At 38.2% G+C, this 15,457-nt stretch overlaps 1 protein-coding gene and 1 long non-coding RNA gene across 2 annotated transcripts; one reads left to right on the top strand and one right to left on the bottom strand.

Moving 5' to 3' along the window:
• Positions 1-368: 368 nt before the first annotated feature.
• Positions 369-998, bottom strand: LOC145219456 (uncharacterized). The gene is made up of 2 exons (XM_080086821.1): positions 808-998; positions 369-747 (listed from the first exon to the last, which is right to left on the bottom strand). The coding sequence occupies exons 1-2, from the start codon at positions 933-935 to the stop codon at positions 369-371; spliced, it is 507 nt and encodes a 168-aa protein (XP_079942947.1). The 5' UTR covers positions 936-998.
• Positions 999-12,602: 11,604 nt separating this feature from the next.
• Positions 12,603-14,109, top strand: LOC145220307 (uncharacterized). Its single transcript, XR_013858093.1, has 2 exons — positions 12,603-12,891; positions 13,224-14,109. It is a non-coding gene; the product is annotated as an uncharacterized LOC145220307 (long non-coding RNA).
• The last annotated feature ends 1,348 nt before the right edge of the window (positions 14,110-15,457 follow it).

The raw sequence follows: 15,457 nt of genomic DNA on the forward strand, positions 1-15,457 counted from the left end.
AATCAAAAGGTTCCGCGACGCGAGTAAAACGGCAAACGACCCCCACGTGTTGAAAACCACTGTATTAAACAAACGTATTCAAAGAATTTCCATTACATAAAACCTTCAAATAATGTGTTCACACGTACATTGACAACTTTCCACAATTCTTCACTTGGTTCGTTTCGCAAAGACACTCATCGCTCTTATCAGGACAGTCGATGACGTCATCACACACGCTTGACCTTGAAATAATCGTGGGGTCGTTTGTGCACTGGAAGCACAAACTGTGATTGAAGGTGACAAACGGGAAACCGCGAATATCTCTGCAAAAGAAGAAAACAGTTGAAAATTCTGGTTGAATCGCTTAGTGTTACTATCACTTAAACTTACCTGGTATCTTCTGTTAGTTTTTCGCCAACAGATGTAAAGCAGAAATCAGCTGAATCGTCGCAATCCTGGATCGTATCGAACAACAACTGCTGAGGCAACGTACACTTTTTGCCGTTTCTGACACACTTGAAGCCGTGTCCGTTTGCTTGGGGCAACGAAGGGCTGTTGTTACATGGATCGTCATCACACACTGATGAACGCTTCCAGCAAACCGATTCCGAACACCAAAAGTGGGAGGGGCAGAGATTCTCACAGGTGGAATTTCCATCACATGGGTCAAGTGCATCGCATACGTCACTTTTTGTCAAAGCACAGGAAGTGTTGGTTGGATCCAGTATATTGTGACAAACTCCATCAATGTCGAAACAATCACATCTAAACAAATCGTATTTTTTTTGCTACAGGTGTTTTCTAACAACAAATAAACAAACCTACATCTTATACTTTGATAGAAGTTTGAGGTTTTTACACATTTCTGGAACTTTTTCATCACAACTACATTCATCGCTCATATCAGGACAATCTTGGATGCCATTACACACACTTGATCTTGCAATGATCATTGAGTCATTTTCACATTGAAAGCACAATTGATTGTTGAATGTGGCCAACGAAGATTGCCGAAAGTCTCTACAAACGCAGTAATAGTTATACATTTTGACAAATGACCAATATATATTTGAGAGATGTTTGCTTATGAAATTGCTGTATGTGTGCAGATAAATGTGATGGGCAATTTGCTTCAAGAAATTTCAGCTTGAAAACCAATGAATCTGTCTCTGTGTTTTATTGGTTTTACGAAAACAAATGCATTTCGCTTTTAGAAGCAAAATCATTGTCAATGTAAAAACGGGATAACAGCAATAAATCAAGCAAAAACAATTCAAAAATGCACATACGCACAGGCCAACCGCAAGAAACGCACAAGGTAAGCATCCGGCACGATGACCGGTTGCCCCTTGTGAGTTGAGGCTAACAGTCAACGAAGTCAACAGATTTTAAGGCGGATCTAGCCCGGCTTTAGAAGCTTTGTCGGCTCCTCGGAATCAGAAGTTGGCTCTAGAACGCACACCCACTCCTCATTACTCTGTACACACTTCCTTGCCTCCCTTTCCCTCCCGCCGCTGCCCGTTGGGCCCTTGTCAGTGCCACCAATGCTTGGGGATTTTTCGAGAATTGACTGCACCCCCCTTTTTTACCCACCTTCCGCGCGTGCTTACACTACAAAGGGAAGTCACCTTTCCCCAACCGGCAACCGCGCCCTAGTGGTCGATGGTCCGGTCTTCCTTACTCCCTTCTGTGCGTCCTTAAGACGTACGGAAACCCCTCCCCCCACAACCGTCCCTAGTTTGCTCAAACCCGGCCCTTTTCAGGACCCTTGCGCGGTAGAACTAAACGGTCTGGACCCTACGCTCCTGGAGCATACATCTGCTGCATTTGTTTAGTTACCGATAAAGGACAGTTTCTACGTGGTATGTTACAAAATGAGATCTTTGCAAGCACTGACTAATTTACATAAATTGACGACAACGGTCAATTTCGACAACATACGTCACAGGTCGAGACCATTTTGACCATGACGTCAGCAAAAGGCTGAGTTCCCATGAACAAAGTTGTCCACCAAGGTCTCCTGGGGTGTTCCTGCCTTCAGTAGGGGGACCGAGGTTTTGGCTAAGTTGAAATCGAGGCATTTTATGTATGAAATGCTTGCTGAAATCAATTTTCCTATCCGCAACTTGGAGGGAATTGTCGAACGACACGGGGGTCTAACAGACTTTACATGCAGAACCCGCGAGAGCTTGCAAGAAGCTGAAGAAGCTACGAGCGGACGAGTTCTCCCGTTTGCACGATCTCGAGATGACAACAGTTTTAGTCAAAGAGATACCGCTGTGTTTCTCCGTTGATGAGGATAGCGGGTAACTCGCCTCTAGACATGCCACTGTCAAGAAGGCAGAGAAGGTAAAGGACCGTTGCGGGGTCCAAGATGGAAAACGAGGTTTTCACCTCAAGACGGCCGAGTTGAGAGAAAACCCAATCGGCTCGAGAATACGAATCGGGGGATTCTCATTCTACGTGTGGTGTGAAGGACAACCCCCACTGTGTTTTGTATGCAGAAAATTCGGGCCCATGCGGGACACTTGTGATGTATTCCAGAGCCGCGACGAAAATTTTCGACACTAGGAGAAAATCGTGCACGGAGAGGCGGGCCTCAAATGACCTCCACTCCCATTCAGAATCCGAAGGGTATGCGTCCTCCTTCAAATGCCCCAGATGTTGCTGCGAGCATTGCACCTCTAGCTAATGTTGCCATAGAGGGTCCTGTCGACCTCCAAGATGGCGACACAGACGCTGATGAAAATAATGACGGTGTTTTAGAGGCCGCCAATCCCGCCGAAGAGAATCAGAATCTTGAGGGCCTCGTCCTGGACGCCACCACTAATCTTGACGGAGAGACAGATACCTCCGCCCTTCGCAAACCAAAAACAACTTCCTGAGGGCCGCGTCTCGGACGCCCCCGCCAAAGACGGAGTGCCAGAAAGCAGCGGAATGGAAACGCCCAAGAAGAAGAACTGTTGGGACGGCCTACCATTTTGCACTGATCCACGAACTAAAGTTACTGACTAATTCTACCCAAATAAGCACAAACAGCACAGAGGAGGAAGTAGAAGCGTTCATAAAACGCATGCACTCCTCCTCCGGCTCCTCAACATCGAGCGCGCACTCCAGCAAACAGCGATCCAATCAAATAGGGCTTGTTTTGTGATTGTGTCCTTTTGTTTTCGTTATATATACGCGCCTACGTGCGTTCTGTCTCATAAGCCTCTGATTGACCGATTTATCGACCAATCATACAGGGCCTTTCATTTTTTTACTTGTGCCAAATGCACTCTCAAACTTAGATGTTTGTCCCTGTGCCATATCTCTGAATGTACGCTACGCGATCCAATCAAATAGGGCTTGTTTTGTAATTGTGTGCCTTTTGTTTTTGTTATATATACGCGCCTATGCGTCTTCTGCCTCGTATGCCTCTGGTTGGCCGATTTATCGACCAATCATACAGGGCCTTTCATTTTATTTGCGCCATATGCGCTCTCTTCCTTTATTTGGACAATTAGAGATAGTCCAAGTGCCAAGCCTCTGATTGGACACTGCGTGATTCAACCAAATAGGGTTTTGTATTTGTTTTTGTTCAGTTGGCTTCGTTTGTGTACACATTGACTTGTTGCGTGTACCCGCTTATACGATCGCACTAAACGTCTGATTGTCGATTCACCGACCAATCACACAGGGCCCCTATTAAAATTTGCGCCATACGGGCTCTCCTTATACGTGCCCCCTTTTTGTATATGCGCGTTCTTATACGTGCCCCTTTTTTTGCAAGCCTCTGATTGGCCGACGTAACGGTCCAATCATACAGGGCTTTGCTTCATCTTGTTTTTTACTCGTTGTGCATTTATTGTATTATATTTGTATGTTTGCGAGATCATGTGCATTCTTCCTCGTAAGTCTCTGATTGGGCGATCTTCTCGATCCAACCGCAACGGCTCCATTTCCTTATGTTTTTTGTTTATATTGTTAACATGTTGTATATATTGTAATGTATGCACCATTAAGCGCGCGTTTTTTGATCCGTATTGCGTGCTATGTGTATATTTTTGCGAAGTATGCGCTCTTTCTGGGAAGCCTCTGATTGGCCGCTTCGTGAACCAATCACACAGGACTTCTCGTTTCGTGTCTTTAGCGCCCTTTTGTTTTTGTTTTCTGTGTTGTTTGGAAATGTCTTTGTTCGTTAACCCATACCTTTGTTCATCTGTATCAACCCTTTATGGTATTATGTATATTGTGCGACATATGCCCGTTAATAAAAGATTTGGGCGCCCATTAAATTTAGCCATTTATTTTCAAAAAACATCCAACTATTCTGTGCGAGGTTCTTTTACAAAACCACATTGTAACACTGTTAAATACCTTACTTTTTATGAAAGAGTCGTAAATTTTTACTGTGGTAACGCTGAAAAAGGGCCGTGCTGTCTTCCCCTTCACTTAATTCAGATGTCCTCCAAACATTTTGTTTGACTGACACATTGCTTTTTCCAAACACGTCTCAACGTATATGCCGTAGATTCGACGTATATACTGTAGCTTCCTTTCGGAAGGAACGTATCGCTTCTCAAATTTCCAAAAGCAGACACCGGAACGAAAAACTAATTGTTTGGGCTACTTCCTTCACCAACATTTTACAACCAACTGTCAGGGAAAAGCAACTGAACCCATCGGCGTGTATAGCGTGTATAAGCTTGTATAGTGGCGTGTATAGAATTTAAGCCAAATTATAACAATGGTAGAATATTCGTATTTGTCTTTTTAAGCAAACCTAAAAATTTGCAATCAAACGATATAAGCATCTCGTATATATTTTTTATCGAAATTTATGTTAAAAATGGTTTGCCATACCTATGCCGTGTTTGGCATACCTATGCCGTGTTATTGTACTAATTCGCTGAGCTGTTGACTCGAGTATATACTGTCATCACTTTAACAAATCTAATCGCTTGACGCTTCCTCGTATAGAGAGTATGTTATTCGAAAGCGATACTAAACAAAACAAAAATAGAACACAATTGACTTTACCTGGAATCTCCATTTTCGGGAGTGAAACATAAATCAGAGCCATTATCGCAATCTTTTACTCCGTCCCACAAGAACATTTGCGGGAGTAAGCACATTCGGTTGTTTTTGACACATTTGAAGCCGTATCCGTTATTCCAGTGCTGAAACGCAGGGCAGTCATTGCAGGGATCGCTATCACACACAGTCGAACGCTTCCAACAAGTTGAATTAGGACACTGGAAGGTTTGACATATGCCGCCACACAGAGTTTTATTCCGACATGGAATGTCGCCTTTGCAATATTCTTGTCTTCGTAGTGCGCACACTTTACTCACACCGTTACGCTTGTTGTCGCAGCTGTAAAGTGAAATATTATTAATTTTGTGTGGCAAATATCCAATTATTGAATACGATGATTAACGAAGTCCATAACATTAATAAAAATTATTTTAACATTGAATGCAAATAAATCCTTTTTATTCAATAATCCTTTTTTTTTTGAAATATAACTGTTGTGCAGGATTGGTGTTCCATGAGTTATCGCATCTTTTTAGAGTAGTGATTTGAAACACATGATGTGAAGATAATGATCAGATTTGGTTGTGGTTAACAAACAAAGTTTAGTTTTCTAATATCATTTAAAGCTGTTCTTATTGGTTTACTTTCCACGTTATCGTCGCACTTGCAAATTGTATTTAGCAAAAACTTAAAATTTAAAGATAGTAAATATATTTAAACATGATTGACATTACAAATATGAAATAACGCTTTTGTTGTTATGTCACTCTTATTTTGGTAACCAAACAAGAAAATGTAACGTTTACCTGATGTAGGTTGATGTTAAGTTTTCAGGGTAGGTGGAAAATGTGACTTGTTTCTCATCACTTCCTCCGCTGCAGTCAGTGTAGTTATCGCAAAACCACCTGGCAAGTATACCTACCCGACCATCTTCACATTCGAACCCTGCAACAAACACGAAATTAGTCGCGGATTGTTGACGTTGTGTTACGTCACAATGACAACCAGTAAACGTACTTTGAACCAGTCACCAAATTTTTAGCAAAAAAAAAGCGCAAATGTCGCTAGTAAGTAAGCATTTGATTTACTAGTTTCAAATTCCATGTTAACTGTTAAAATTGTTTTCATAAAAAATGTCAGCACGTCGCGAAGAAACAGTTATATTTGTTGTAAAGTAAATAAATCGTGTGCGTGTCAAGGAAAATGCATTGAAATCATATCCCACGAGAGCAGATAATTTGCTTAACCCTCTAAGTCTAGGAGGCACAAAAAGCATTTGTGTCTATTCTCAAATATACTGAAGGTTAGGGCTGTTTGTTTTGTGATACGGTTTTGTATCAAAGAGTTAGAACCAAAAGCATCTTTTTTTAACTAAAAACCTACTAAATTTGTTTCTAACGCTAAACCTGTGTTACAGCTATTTTAATAATTCAACTCTTTTCGCTGCCTATCGGTATTTAACAAAATTTCGGCTGATGTGAGTTTTGGTGTGGCGAAGGTGTTTGGCGCACTGTAGTAGCATGAGCAATATACATAATGTTTTCCATGGTATTATATGAAATATTACCACAATATTTACTTCGTATATGCGCATTCATCCATACACAAGCCAAGTTAGGAAATACGCATTTAAAGCTGGACACTAGTGTCAAACAAAGCAATTATACACACTTGGCCACCAAAAATGCTACACGATTTTTTTGTTTCACTTTATCATGATGTTGGGCAATTTTTTTACGAATGAAAATTGGATTAAACTGATAAATTAAAAGTTATTCTGCAGAATACGTTGATCTTATGTGAACTTACGCTGAGAGCATGTAGGTGGTGCAAACAACAATATGAGGATTGCAACAACAAACATCATGGAGAGATTTCTAAACAAATAAACAAACATTAGCCAACGTTGTGAACAATGTATCTGTTCACTAGTCACTCAAATCACAGATTTCCATAACATGACTGCATAATGCTGTTTAATGTTCCATAGGTCACTCACCTTTCTGTTGACAGTGAGTGATGTTATTCTTGTTGATGTTTCAGTTATATTAATCAACACGCAATGTTACCTAAACTGCTCAAAATAACACATAATTAAATAAAACTCTGTTTGATGAAAGCATGTAAAAAGTCAATTTATGTCTCGTTACGGATAATTTTAATGTATTTGTTGTCACTTCTGCAACTCAACAAATGTGACATATGTTTACCTGTGTTTGTTGTAACAAACAATTGCAAAGTTCTGGATTTTGTAAGAGCTTCAAATTACGTATAAATGCATCAGTGTGTTAGTGGGTCGTAATCACACTTCATCAACCTACAACCGGTGATGTTCAAATTTGCGGTAATTTCGCCTACATGTGAATTCGTACATTTTATACGCTTCGTGGGTTGACATAAGTTTATTGTTTTGAAAACCGTTCACATTCCTAAGCTTAGATTCTCGACAGCTCACGCTGAGTGTGTGCGACATTATGGTTGTTGTAACGGTGATGCCATTGCAACAAGCCAGGGGTGGTTTTGCTTCTTTGCGAATAGGCGAGACATTTTTCAATTGGGCAAACCAATGCGTGAGGCTCAACCTTACAGGAAAGTCATATAGAATCTTCACTAACCGATATGGTGTAAACAGTTTTCTTATGTTTGTGTAAAATATCTTTCTTGGATGGGTAAAAAAGATTTTTCAGATAACTTTTAATACGGTTTGTTTGCAAACTATTGGTGGCAGTTTGACCCAAGAATTTTTGTCTTGTTTTGATGTGCGTTTTATAGGTAAATGGTGTGCATAAAAGTGTTTATTTCCTCTCCTAGAAAAAAATGAAAGTCAAACTAATGAATCTTTAATGGTGAACTTTCATTTGATTTTATTGGTGATTGACTGTCAAGTGGTTGAATATTGGTTGTTGTTAGAGCCCGGAGATTAAATGTCTAAAGTTTATAAAGTTGCTTGTTGGAACTTGATTTTGACCGAATCTAAGGGTCGGATTGGTTTTTAGACTTTTACAATTGTTTTCAAATTGTTTGGCTTCATTATCATCATAGGTATGTATTAAGGCCCAAATCTACAATTGTCTTTTTTGAAGTCTGATGTCGTTTTACAATTAACCTCTACAACAACGTAGTTTACTACACGTTGCTTCTAGACACTATATGTAGCCCTGATTTTCAATTCGAAACGCTAAGAAATGTGATGTACAAGCAAGATCCCACAAAATTACCAATCCAGGTAATCGGATAGTTGCATAGCAGTTTTTCACAAAGTCATTTAACTACACAGGGGTCGTGAACGCGTAGTCGTCTGATTGCACAATCCGGGTAATCGCACACTTGTAGTGACCGTGTTCACTTATGCGCATCGAAGCGTGCCATTTGCCTTTCACTTTTTCCCCATTTCCTTCTCATAAACACATATTTCGCGTTGCTTTACGTCTTACACGTTTCTAGCATGAATCGGACATGGCGCTGCTCCTCAACAAAGCCTCGTCCGCTTTATACTGTACTGATGCTTTAAATATTCGTTTGGCGATCTACGTGGTTTAGATTTCGACAATGACAATACAAAAACATTGCTTGTCTAAAGTGGGTTAAAAAACTTTCTTGCATACATTTTTGACACAAACAAATACATAAACGTTTCAAATGAGGTCTTCAAAATGTCTATAATTAGTGGACTAACTGCACTTTGATATTGCCCTACCCTTTCGATCCCAACTTATTCCTGAACAATGAATAATAATAGATCGGAAATGACTCATTAAAGTCGAATGTGGATAAGGAACACTATACGTTTTCGCAGACGCACAAAAAAGGCTTGTTGGAAGACAGAACAAACAATTACGAAAGTAATGATGATAGACTTGCTATGCACATCACTTTTGCACCGGCGCCGTTTCTTTTGTCAGTGTGACATATGTGAAATCTTTTCACAATGTTTTTCGTACAAATGTAAAAGCAGTTCGGGGGTTACTATTAATGTTATACCCTTTATTAGGAAATTACATCAAGCAGCACATTGACATGGGACAAAGAAAACCCTACTATCCGCATTAAGCGTCCTTTAGTCATCCTCATTTCGCAAGCGCTGACGAAATGTATCAACTTATTTGCATTTTTTAGTTTGGCGCGGATTAAAAGAGAAACCAGAAACTACGCCACGTAGACCGGAAACGACATTAAACTGCGCGAAGGTGGCCTTGGTTACCGTTGTTTACTGCAAGAAGACATAATGAAATAAAATATTTTCGCCTCAAAATCCTGTACTCATTGCCCCCTTCTCGTAACAAGCTTTATTGATTTTACAAAAAATGTTGAGAAAAATATGGTTGTGATTCTGTATGTTGCATTGGGTGAATTCCATTACAACATTGAGTTTTTCAACCAAATGTTTTTGGAGATTTCAGACAAAATTCCGGATTTGTTTTGACTGTATTTGTTATTTTTCTTTAATGTCGCTCGTTTGATTTAAGCAGGTGGATGCAATATGCCATTTGATTTTCAATCCTGCATTCCATTTAATTTTCAATCCTGCAAAAATTTATGTTTTGCATTTTTTGCACGACAAATATTTGTGTGTTACTACACTTCAACCTGACAAAAACGTTCTCAATTGTAAAATGGCTTTTCATATCGACGTGGTGTCGATACAACTACCTAGAACTGTTTGAACAACACTATATGCAATGACACTGGCTAAATAATGGTAATAATTACAAAGTTAACTAATAGTGGCACAAATATTCTGACTGACGAGGGCGGTTTATGTTCGTATTGCCACCTTCGCTCTATCTCATATCGCACATCATGATGCATTTTAAAATATATTTGCATATTCTTTTAAGAATAGATTGAAATCGTCAATACTTCCAACGATTGCTGTCTATAAACCGAAGAGGACAATTAAAGGGCGAACGAAGGTGATCGCGGTCAGCCTTGTTTATTGCTGTCGTAAAGTACAATTGAGAAAAAAAAGTCAAATTATGGTGAAGTCAAAACTAGAAATGTTCAGATTATTCGGTTTGCCGAATTTATTTGGCCGAATCGGCCATTTTTGCAAAGATTCGGTTTCGGCCGAATAATTTGTTGTGATAAATTTATTGATCGAAACCGAATCTTTTACGAACACAAATTCAAAGCGTTTAATGTGACTTTTCTGCTTTGTAAGGTTCCACGCAATGTTTCAAACTACACTAACTAAAATCGCATCAATTATTATGTTTTATAAAACATTATCCTGTTTCCCACTATAGATAAAAAAAACATCCGTAATTCATTGGCAGGTTGGCAACCATGCCTGATGCAATGATAAACCCACAGAATTAAAATAAGGACGAAACACAACTATACTGAACAAGCGTTTCGTCCACCAGGTAGCATATTTAACAAATATGTCAGCAAAAATACAAGTTCTTGAAATAACAACTAGTATTTTGTTTAGCTTTACACCAGTTGAACGACAAATTTGTTAGAATCACAATTATATTACGCTAATTGCCTGGTAGATGAACTTATGTTTTCATGTCAAGCGCGTAGCGTAAGACTCGTCATAAATTATTCGGTTGATTTGGCCAAACCGAAAATTAACCGATTCGGTACATCTATAGTCAAAACTTTCCTCCTGGTTATAGACTTTGCGTTACAAGCGCTGTCGATTTTACAAAAATCGTCTGTGAAACATGTGGAATTGTACGCCAGATTAGTTTCTTTTTTTCACTTTTTTGAAACATCACCGATGACAAGCTAATTTTTTTCCCTATTGTGAAATTTTATATTGACCTGGTTTTATATTGACCTGGTTTCTATACAACTACAACTAGAACTGTTTGACCAACACTATCTGCAATGACACTGCCTGAGCAAGACATTTTCAACTTATGTTTCGAAACTACGACATTGCACAGTACAACAGCTCACATCGGACTAAGGACTGCGGTTTCTGTCTAAATTGTCTTATCCGTTCTTTCTTACATCGCAAAATCTGAAGTATTTTAAAAACATATTTGCATATCTATTTAGAACCGTCTTTAATCTCCTAAAGTTTAGACTCTAAACGAACCGCAATTGCTGTCACATTGGCAGGAGAGGACAATCAAAGGGCGAACGAAGGTGTTTGTGATCATCGTTGTTTATTGCTGTCTTAAAAGTACAATTGAGAAAAATTAGTCAAGTTTCTTTTGTGGTCAAAAATAGCCGTCCTCTATTTGTCATTTGCAGTACTCAATTTAAACACTTCCATCTTGTAAAGAAATTATCAAGGTTTATTAGAATTATTTGTACAAGTTACGAGTGTTAGATGGGATTGCAATATGTTGGTCCAGCTGGTGCTTTTTTCAATGTACTTTCGGGATTTGTGTGTAATTATTTTCATGGATATCCATGAAAAATTCCTAGTTTTCTTTAAGTATCTTTGCTTTGTCATTTTGTATCCTTGTGTGGCATGTGTGGATAATGAACACTTCGTTGCTTAATAATTGATTTAAGAGACATTTAAAAACGTACTGATGTCTATTGCTTTGGGCTTTTTTTTAGGTTGTAAATATATTGAACATCATTACACAAGACGGTCAATACAATATTCAAAAAATACTTTATAAGACGTAGTATCCACTCTTTTTATCCCAACATTATACGTCAGGTTTGCTGCAACCCACAGCATAAAGCAATTGAATCGATAATAAATATGCTAATGAACCAAAACACCGTTGTACCACATACTTATTTGCATATTCTTTTGGCTAAGCTTAAGAAAGAAATTAATAACTATGATTGCTCTCACGCAGATAGGACACGATAATTAAAGATTAAGACAAGATAGAATTCGTTATCGATGATTATTGCAACTTTAGAAACCATCGCAAATCCGATAAGTGGATGTTTCGGCCGAGGATGGCAGTACGGTACGGTAGGTACTGCGTTAACCGTACTACGTACCTCATAACGAAGAGCGTACCGTACCACTGTACCAAATGTCAAAAATCGAAACGTGCCGTTCTACCGTACGGTACTTTAGATCAGGGGTCGGCAAATAGTGGGGCGCAATCCAAATTTGGGTCGCGGGACCTTCCAGTCTGGGTCGCGAAATATTCTGAATTTCCCGTAAATATAAGCATCGCATCTACAGTATTAATGAACTTCAGCTTTTTCAACCTCCTAATTATTTTTACATTGTCACATATGACTACGTTACTGTTACATACAGCTATGTAAATATTTACTTTCTTAATTTTTTCCACAAACTTACGTGCTAAAGAAATGCCTGGGTCGCGAGAATTTAGAGCAATTTTTTTAGGGTCTCGCTATAAAGTATTGGCGGACCCCTGCTTTAGATAATAGGAATCAGATAGCGCTTAAAGGAGGACTACTGCCCCACCCCAAAACCCGCTCATTCGAAATAAAAGGTTGATACTTTTACGATGGGCTCGTGCAACGACAGTGTGTAACTATGAACGGCATGTTTTTTAATGTCAAATCATTTGTGCAAATAATACCACAAGATTTACTAACTTTATAATAAAACTGAACAACATTTAACTCTATTGTGCATTATGCTTTGTGATCAGTAATTAATAGATTTGATTCGAATCGACACCTGTTTATAATCACCCGATCCGTCTAATTTTAAGCGCTTAAAACTGTCGAATTCTGGAGAATCTCGGGCCTTTATGCTGTCGTATTATATTCCGTGTTATGGATTCTGCGCTTTAAGCGACATGGTATGCTATGGATATTACGAACAGCTTAGGGGGTTACCCTATGAGCTGTTTTTGTCGGTTGTGGCTGTTTGTTGACAAATTAAATCAGCTGAACTAAACCTTACGTTGCGGTAGAAAGTTGGAATTTAGAACACTGGCTTCAATTTATGGAGTTTTTTATGGAGTTTCCTAAAAATTGGTGGTAAGTTTAACTTATTTAAGTATTTTGTGAAAAATAGCAAACCATTTTAATATAGGAGAGACATATCACATATTTGTCTGACCTGAGGACATTAACTGGGTTCACACACAGGCAGTAGATTTTGACTGAAGCAGCATAGTTTTACGAGTTTGTCAGCCTTGAAAGTGACAAGCATCTGTGCCCCTGCAAGGTTCTCGTGTGTATTTGATTTGGACAAAAACATCAAGGTGTTGGAATTTTTTACTCACATAGGCAAAACTTCCATTGATTATAATCAATGCAGCTACACAGATGGTATATTTTTGATTAAAGAAAGGTCCTAATTGTTTCAGAAAAAATGCAACCCGGACAAATCTGGAAATGTTTGGGCAGGTGGTGAAAATTTGAATGTTGAAACCTGTACAGGACAAATGACAGAGAGTCAGATTTGGTGAACCACAGATGATTGTGTGAGTAAACAGTTGATGCAAAGAACTTAAGGCAGATTAATATAGCATTCATGACTTGATATTTGGTACAGAAGTGTTTTACACACCTTAGAAACTACGTACTACCTGAAACTGAGGTAGCATGCCTAGTTTTAATGACTGATTTCATTTGGTTTCCTTCAGCACTTATATTAATGACTGGTAAAAGCACTAAAATTGGTTGAAAATATATACTGTATGTTTTGTTTAGTTAGTAGTGAGTTGAAACTTATTATTATATTGTGCAATTGCAGTTGAAGCTATGGGTGAATCCTCCAAAGCACCATACAGACTCATCTTATGGTTTGCCACTTGGGTGTCATTTGACAACAATTGCAGTGTTGGATTTCCCGACTAAAAACAATTTAAAGCATGCTTTTTGTGTTTAAAATAGGGGAATGACACAAAGGCTATAGACCAGTGGTTCCCAAACTGGGGTCCGTGGGGCAATTTTTGTGGGGCCGCAAAGCGGTTGAAGTAATTCTATAATCTTATTTGGTGTCAGTTTGTGCCACTAAATAAGTTTAAATCAAAGTAGAATTGAGAATCGATTCTCTCCATTGCTAAACAATAGCCTTTATTGAATGACAACTATCAAAAATGCCATTGTTCGCGCACGATTGTAATGTTTTTGTCCTGTTTGTGATGTCACATGCTTTCTTTGGATGATTGTTATGTGCAATTTTTCTCAACTAGCTAAAATCCTGCAATCAACTTTCGTTTTTATGAAATACACATTTTGGCTTAAGGACCGAGTCCACGAAATAATGGCAAAGGGACCGTTTCAAAAAAAAATTATGAAAAAGTTTGGGAACCACTGCTATAGACTAAAGAGTAGACCAGGTGGATATGTATATACGGAGTACAAAATAGCCTGCATTGTTTAATATAAATAACTGTGTTTGTTTAACTTAATATTGCACCATTGCTACTGAGATAAGCTCTACTTTCAAAGTTACATCAGATATCTTCAATTGTTAACAACATTTTTGGTGCAAAATTCTGCAGATAGTTTAGTTTGCAGCTCCACAATTTTTATATGATGATCATTGCATAGCAGTACTGTCATGTATTCAGTTGATGGTAGCATAAAAAGCCTTTTTAGCAACTAACAATTTGGTTATCAAGTAAAGGTTGTGAAAAAAAAACAGTTGCATTTAATTAACCCCAAAATTTCAAAACTAGATTATATGGTGTTTAATTATTTCATTAAATTTGTGTTTTATTACAGGGCAAGGTAAGAAGATTTTACCCTTAAAATCTGGAAAAGTTAGATGCAAGGAAAGGATATGTGTACTATTTGAAACTTTAACCTTTACATGGCTATAGATTGCATGCAATCTTCTTTCTGTATTTCACATACAGCACATTACCCCAGATATGACCAAAGGTTCAACAAAATAAGCAAATCTATCTATTCCAATTGTTGTGTGATATTTAGATTGATATATATGTCCCAGTCTAGTTGTTAATTTGTGTTGCTTTTTGTTCTTATTTTAATGCAAATTGTATTGTTGTTGTTGTTACACTGCATTTTTAGTGTACAATTTTTATCCACATTTGATACTGACTAAAAATCCATAAGCACTTCCAAATGTTGAACCAGAATTATTTCACTGGGTGTGAGGTATTTTACTGCATTATTACTGAGATACAGTTGTGGCGCTTTTCATTCTGAGTTTATTCAAAAGGTACAAAGTTAAGCTGCACGGAATTGGATCAATGGCTTGAATAAAGAATGTATAATCCGTGTTTCATTTCTATTGACTTTTTGAGGAAAGTTTACTCCAGAAAAACAACAGGCGCAATGGGTTACCCTGGTAGAAATAGTAAATTTATAGTCAAGAGATAGGGGACAATTCAGGGAGCGTAAACTTGCTTAAAAAGAAAGCATATCAACGTCCTGTTGTTTCAGCTTTTGTTAAAAAACTTAATCACGTCACGATCCTTGACCCGTTAGTTTGAAACTTTGTGTTGTAAGCAAGCTTTATTGCGTCACTATCTATTGTTTTATATCAATTAGAAAACAATGACTATTCTTTAGTGCTAAACGATACAAGGATTTACCTATTTCAGGTTTTTTTCACATACCTTGGAAG

Source organism: Phallusia mammillata, chromosome 3 (genome assembly GCF_965637545.1).
Source record: "Phallusia mammillata chromosome 3, kaPhaMamm4.hap1.1, whole genome shotgun sequence".
Lineage (NCBI taxonomy): Eukaryota > Metazoa > Chordata > Ascidiacea > Phlebobranchia > Ascidiidae > Phallusia > Phallusia mammillata.

Coding starts and splice junctions, on each gene's coding strand:
- LOC145219456 (XM_080086821.1), bottom strand. CDS start 935: ATGATCATTGCAAGATCAAGTGTGTGTAATGGCATCCAAGATTGTCCT. Junction 748..807: donor CTTCTATCAAAGTATAAGAT/GTAGGTTTGTTT, acceptor CGATTTGTTTAG/ATGTGATTGTTTCGACATTG.